Source organism: Pan troglodytes, chromosome 5, assembly GCF_028858775.2.
Source record: "Pan troglodytes isolate AG18354 chromosome 5, NHGRI_mPanTro3-v2.0_pri, whole genome shotgun sequence".
NCBI classification, from domain to species: domain Eukaryota; kingdom Metazoa; phylum Chordata; class Mammalia; order Primates; family Hominidae; genus Pan; species Pan troglodytes.
This window is the reverse complement of record NC_072403.2, coordinates 42791633-42798772: the sequence shown is the minus strand read 5'-3', so window position 1 is coordinate 42798772 and position 7140 is coordinate 42791633. Positions and strand designations below refer to the sequence as shown.

At 44.9% G+C, this 7140-nt stretch overlaps 1 protein-coding gene across 25 annotated transcripts in view; it reads right to left on the bottom strand.

Annotated features, from left to right (window-relative positions):
• Positions 1 to 218: 218 nt before the first annotated feature.
• The window catches only part of C6H6orf89 (chromosome 6 C6orf89 homolog), a 52906-nt gene continuing 45984 nt past the window's right edge, over positions 219 to 7140 (bottom strand). For all 25 annotated transcript variants that reach the window (XM_016955362.4, XM_063812946.1, XM_063812943.1 and 22 more), the window contains 2 exons: positions 5653 to 5776; positions 219 to 2016 (listed from right to left, as the gene is read on the bottom strand). In XM_016955362.4, the coding sequence (XP_016810851.1) occupies positions 1922 to 2016; positions 5653 to 5776 (219 nt within the window). In that variant the 3' untranslated portion in view covers positions 219 to 1921. The remainder of the gene's footprint in view (positions 2017 to 5652; positions 5777 to 7140) is intronic.

The window sequence follows — 7140 nt, the reverse complement described above, 5'->3', positions numbered from 1 at the left end:
GATCTCAATAATCAAAATAGTTGCTTTGTTCCTAAGAAACCCTCTCTTTTGTTAACGGGTCTGATTTTTAAAAACTCTCAGAGGTCTCTAAAGCACTTGTTTACACATAGCCCTTCCCCATGTGCGGCCAGGGTAAGGACACTGCAGAAGGCTGTAAAAGCTTGCACAAAGCCGGCCTCCAGATGATCCCTCTGACTTAAAACCTCTTAAATCATAACTGCTTAACAGCATGACTTTTATATGTACACAAGTTTTGTTTTTCCTGTATTCATCCACACAAGGGGTTGATTAAGAAAAAATTCCCTCAGGTACAGTTCATCGTAGTTTCACTGAAGCCCGTGGAGGAGGCTCTGATGTTTCTATCCTGAGCTGTGTGAACTCTGCTTGTCCTTTGCAAGACCATAGACAAACAGGCCATTCAAGTGCTCAATGGTCCCCACTGCTGTTCATGAGACCCACAGAGAAAGAGGGCCTGAGAGATGAGATGTAGGCTCCTCCAGGAATGAAGAGGGCTTCACAACCATCTTCACTCGTCATTGTCTGCCTCTGATCCATAATTCTGACATAGACACCTACTGCATCCTTTGACTTCTGCAATTCAGAACCAGAGGCCAAAGTGTAGTTTGCTTTTTCTTCATCTTGGCAATGGCATGACCAGTGGCCAGCTATCTAGTGGTGTCAATAAAAGAATAATAAAGAGAGAAAAAAATAAAAGGAACAGGAAAAGAACATCCTTATTTACACCATTTGATTGCTACCTACTAAAAGCACTTAGGAGAAAACAATGCACATAGTGAATCATCCAATCAGAAACACACAGCTTTATATTATTACAAAAAAGAAAAACACCTCACCTTGTCTTTGTTTCGCAGCACAGACAGAAATCATTTTAAGACAGAGGATCACATAGGCAGTTGCACACCCAGCTGACAAACACTTTGGGTCTGGATTTCCTCCCCCAACCACATTACATCAGCTTTGACACATCTGTAAAACATCTTCTCTGCAGAAAGTCAGACCCTAAAGATCAAACCCAGGGAGGCACCCTCTCCCCAGGCCAGCTACTCTAACTCATAACCCTCTGAAGACACTTGGTAAAGGCAACACAGCTGACGAGAGCAGTGCTGCCTCAGCAGTAGTGGGCTCTGGCCCCGCCAAGACAGGGAGGACTAGAGCCGAGCTTCTGAGAAGCCATCCAGATAGGCAAGGGAGAAGGGGAGGGAGTGCAGTGGGGATATAAGAACCTGATGAAATGGAAGAAAGCATTACCTTGGGAGTTACCATTTTGAATTATTATATAATCAGACTCTAGCCTGGCATCACGGAGACTCCAAGAGCCACGGACAATGGGAAAGAAGTGTACTTCTTGAATGCAATTCAAAGTTATCTGAACTTTTTTCACTGTTTCTAGATTCCACTTTGCTTGGGAAACTACAAGAACTTCTTTAATCAGCCATGGCCTTCCAAAAAGTAGAGTGATGTGGCAGGCAAGACGGGGACAAGCAGGCCCACCTGGTAAAGGATGGCTCTGACATTAGAACCTGTTGGCTGCCCTCTCCACTGCCAGGGAAGGAAGCTGGCCATGCAGGTGAAGAAAGGCACCAGCCCTGTTTCCTGCCTGAAGGGCAGCATCAAGGTCATAGTGCCCAAAGGCCCAGAAGAGGTCAGTCTCAGATGGGTGCTGGCAGAGTCCTAGCCAAGTGGCCAGGCTGAATCCTTCCTGAGCCATCTGCAGGAAGAGTCAGGAGGGCGAGGCTCTGGCCACTGCCTTGCAGCTCACAGCTGGTTCACACAGGCATGCAAAGGGCAGGTAACTAAGTAACCAACCCCCAGAAAGCAGTTTCATCGTTTTTGTTTTTATTTTTCCCCTTTCAACCTGGTTTTCGGCTCTGGAAGCTGTTCCTGTGCACAGTTCTATTTCCTACAGTTCTGAGAAAGCGGTTCCATCGCAGATGACCAAAGGCTGGACCCCTCTGGCTATAACGTAGACCTTCCAGTGGGTGGTGTCGACATAGCCTTGAGGGGAAATAGCAAGAGGAAGGCATGTAAATGTCAGAGGGTGGGCACACCTGTGGGCACGAGCAAGGCAGGTCTGCCAGAGCTGGCCCTCAGGGTGCACTGCAGAGTCAAAGACAAATCTTTTTCTATTTAATTTAGTTTCCTTTTTTTTCTTTTTCTTTCCTTTTTTATTTTTTAAGAGATAGGGGTCTCACTATATTGCCCAGGCTGGTCTTGAACTCCTGGGCTCAAGTGATCCTCCTGCCTCAGCCTCCCAGAGTGCTGAGATTACAGGTGTGGGCCACTACACCTGGCTTAAAGACAAATTGCTCTGAAAGTCTTCTGGCACTTCCTAGCATAAGTATTCCTAGTTATTATCAGTCCTCTTTAAATGCTTTATCACCACCCCTCACCCAGGGAACTGTGAATCACAATTCAGCAGGCTTACAAAGGCAGGATGCTCTAGATGAGGCTGCTGTTGGGCATCAAGTCTCAGCTTTTACAGCAAGAAGACAGAATGGATTCTGAGGGGACACAAGACCTACTAGCCAATTTTCCTGTGTCTATCTATAATGTGGTTTCATTACAGAACATCCAGATTAACCTAAACCTAAACCAGCATTGCCCAAATTGGGTTTGGCAAACAGTATTGTCCTGTAAGATATTCCAAAGAAAATAGGTTCCATGGCCAAGTAAGCCTGAGAAACACTAGGTTTCTCCGAGGCTTTTCAACATCTTTGATACAATAATATACTATGCATCAACAAGACAGGCATTTCCCAAAGTCGACTGACTCAAGACCCTATTTGCCAAGGGTCTTTTCAAAGGCCTTCTGGTCCCACCTGTGGGGTCATGAGTAATCTGAAGAATCGTTTAGGAAACACTGACCTATCATTTGAGTGGGCTATGAAGGTAAACCTAAAAACTTCAACCTTTCAATAATCCCCAGTGATGCTGAACATCATTGTGCCTATAGTTTACAATACTTTTAAAAATTCTTTTTTTCTTTTTCTTTTTTTTGAGACGGAGTTTCACTCTTGTTGCCCAAGCTGGAGTGCAATGGCGCAATCTCCGCTCACTGCAACCTCCACCTCCCAGGTTCAAGCAATTCTCCTGCCTCAGCCTCCCGAGTAGCTGGGATTACAGGTGCACACCACCATGCCTGGCTAATTTTTTCTATTTTTAGTAGAGACGGGGTTTCATCATCTCTTGGCCAGGCTGGTCTCGAACTCCTGACCTCAGGTGATCTGCCCGCCTTGACCTCCCCAAGTGCTGGGATTACAGGCATGAGCCATCGTGCGTGGCTTTAAAAATTTTTAATTCACTGATTTTAGAGACAGGGTATCGCTTCATTGCCCAGGCTGGAGTGCAGCGGTGCAGTCATAGCTCACTGCAGCCTCAAATTCCTGGGCTCAAGAGATCCTCCCAACTCAGCTTCCTGAGTAGCTGGAACTACAGGCGTGTGCCACCATGCCTGGCTAATTTTGTAATTTTGAGTAGATACAAGGTCCTACCATCTTGCCCAGACTGGTCTTGAACTCCTGGGCTCAAGCAATCCTCCTGCCTTGGCCTCCCAAAGTGCTGGGATTATAGGTGTGAGCTACCCTGCTCAGCCCCTAACAATGCTGTCTTGTACACTTAAAAATTCGTTGAGAGGGTAGATCTCATGTTAAGTGTTTTTACCATAATAAAATAAAAATTTAAACAAAAAAAATCTCTTGATGGGAAATTTATCCTAGCGTACTATGGGCCCTGCTCATCTTTAAACGAAGAGCACTGAGTAGAATTCAACTTTTACTTGGTGACTTGGTCATGATGGGCAATGACTATCCTGTACAGTGACTGCAGATGTTGTACCTGACCCCCAAAAGGTTTTCTGGTGATCTGGAACCCCTCTCCCCTCCATCTCCACAGGAAAATGTACATTTTGTCAAAAATCATAGAACTTGCACGTCATGGTGCCATTCTTAAGGGTCCCTAAGGTAGAGGAACTGCCATCTGTCCTGTAACACTGAATGATTCTTCTTGGTCTGGGTCTGCTTTCCTGTCCTCATTGTTAACCGTGGCAGTGACAGCCATCGTGTCTATTTCTGTCACTGCTTCAGGTGCTCGCTGGCTTCCCCACCCCTCCCTGCCCCCATTCTTCTCCCAGACTTGCTCTCCTCTTCTTCTTCTCTTCAGTTCCCATCCATCTCTGTGTTCTGTCATGTGACTGGCCTTTTATAGACACTGCCAACTACAGGGGTCCTTTCTTTCTAGTCAACAAACCAGCCAGACACAGCACAGCAGGTATCATGCACCGGATGTTAGGCTAATCTGGACTATCTGTACCAGCATTTGATGCTCAAGCTTTCTTGATCACTGCCAGACATTTTTTTTTTTTCCCCTAATTCTGTAATTGGTATTCCGGTTGCTTGTGGGAGCCGGAAGTCTGGAATTCAGATAACTAAGGTGTTTCTGTAGTTGTCTGAATTGTTAGGCATTTGTAAAATATAAAACAGAAACTTGTTCAAGCACAACCACATGCTCCAAACCTAAATATGCCAGAGAGATTTTCGCAATAGTCATCTCTTGTGTTAAGAGTCACTCCATTACAGGAAAAAGATTCAGAACGATTTCCATACAAGAATCCTCGTTTTTGTAGGAAGTTTCCCAAGAGCCAGACCAGCTGTGCTCCATTATTAGTTAATGCTTGATTTGTACCTTATTTTTATTTTTCATTTCTAAATTGAAATAAAAGTTATGTAACTTAAATTAAGACTTGGCATAGCTTGCAGTCCAATTCCTACCCTCATATGAGATGCAAGGTTTCTAGGGGCTTGGGGGTCTTCTGAATGGGTAAAATTAAAAGAAATCAATTGGAAAACCAGTCCGGGCTCTGCCAGAGACTCCAGGTCTTGCCTAGGTTTTGTGAGGCAGGAAAAGCAAGGAGGTCAATGGTGACACTCGCTGATTTATTTGCTTCTTCCAAGAAAACTCGGCTGTCAAACTGATTGCTACTGACAGCAGTGGATTCAAACCTGTTTCTTTGGAACAGATTTTTAATTAGGATATAAGGCACAGGACAAGTCACATTTGGGCAAACACTGAGCCAGGGTCAAGGGTGAGTCATCAATGTGAGGTTGTGACTTGGCTGTGGCAGCCACACAGAAGGTAACATTTCCTTGTGTGACCATTGCCCTTATATACTGCTTGGTATTGTTTTATTTGCAAAATGGGTATATATTCCTGTAGTCCTTGATTGTCCCTCTCCTGGCTTGACTGTGTTCAAGCAGGCACTTAAGACCTGACGCTCTGCTCGACTGACAGTGGGGCCTTGGGGTGGTCACCTCTCCTCTCTGGGTCTCAACCTTTTCATCTATAAAACGAGGGATTGGTCTAAATATTTTCCAGAATCCTTCCTAACTTGAAGTTTCTATGATCAATAGACACATGCATTCTATATGTTGTATGTACAAGACATTTCTTTCTGCTATGTTTTCTCATTAAGTTGTTTCATTCCTAAGCATAAATGTTGAGCCTGTTAACAGGAGAATGTTATTTTTGATTCTACTAAATAAAACTTTTGTGAAGGCAGTATGTGATTCTTAAAATAGCTTTTGAGTTAAAAACTAAAAAGATCCATTGACCCTGCCCTCCTGGGGCCCTACATACCGATATCCCCTGGCTCTATTGGCATGGCCACAGACTGACAATGTCTTCGGCACTGGAAGGGAGGGATGAGCTGCAACATGGCCTCACCGCTGCCAATCATAAATAGGTCAGGCATCTTATGCATCTGGAGGAAAGAATGAGGAGGGGAGGAAAAGGAAGGCAAAGAAAACAAAATAAAACCAGGGGGTTTAGTAAATAAAAATGCTTTCACATATGGCCCTGAGTTTCCTAGCATAAGCAAAGAGGAAATAGAACCAATAACAAAAATTTGCAATTATGTCCAAAAGACAAAAACAAACTACTTTCTCCTAAGAATGGCATCTCTTGGTACTAAGACTAGAGTAAAATCTCTTCTATGGGTTCTCCTAAAGAGGCACTGTGTGATTTAGTGGGCAATACCCTCAACGAGAGCCCCAGAGTAGATCCTGCATGAGCTTTGTAATTTGCAACTATTTTTAGCCACAGCTTCAAAGTAAGCCAAAGAAAAATACCTAATTGCAATTTAACAAAGGTAGTTCCAGCAGAAACCAGCACATGGTGGCTGAAGTATACAACATTCTGAGATTCTGGTTTGATGAAAACTTTTTAGATAAATAGATAATCAGCATATCCTTTGGGCACTCTTCCATGGAATGTTATTTCTTACTACCAGGGCCCTGATAAGAATTGTACAGCAGCAAGTTTAAGTTTACACTGCCTGGCAAGACCCAGGGGAGCAGATATGCCATGCTACCGATTAAAAACTAATGACACTAAGACTGGCCTCTGATTTTGAAAACTAAGGAGACAATCAGCATGTGCACCTGCACAGGTAACTACTGCCTCTCTGAGGGCATGCTACTGCCGGCAACAGGCATTAAATGCAACCTGCTATGTGCCAGGGAAGGAGCTGTGAACCCTGGGGTGGGGCTGGGACCAGGGCAGGGAATAGGGATAAAGAGAGAGATGGGTCTTGCTGGGACATTTCTCCTTACCTTGATGATGACAGAAAACCCCTAGGGCCTCTTCTCTCATCTCTTCCTCCTATCTCTTGCCCTTCAGAGAAACCCTTTATATGCCCATATAAAGTGGGAGCCAGAAGTCTGACTCCCTGGGCCACGTCTTGGTTTTCTCTTCACCACTCAGGGCCTCCAGAGTCTTGGGTTTTGGCCCCATCTTCCCCTGTCCCCAACCTGTTCTCTCTGCTGCTGCCACAGGCCTTGCCCATAATGTTTTCATGGCAACACTAGAGCCATTTCACCGGCTAATGTGGTAACAGGGACAAGCCTGGTGTCTTCAGCTAGCCTTCAGTTGACTGGTACTAATATTGGCAGAAGCCTTAACATCTGTAGTCCTCAAAACAATCTCAGAAGGACCAAAACAAGTGGCTGTATCCCTTCTTCCCACAGGCCTGAAGTGGGCAGGGTCATGTTCATCCATTCCCAGGATGGGAAGAAACAGACAAGAGGGTGGCACAGGCCAGCCCTAGGCCACACTGTGGAGTGGGTG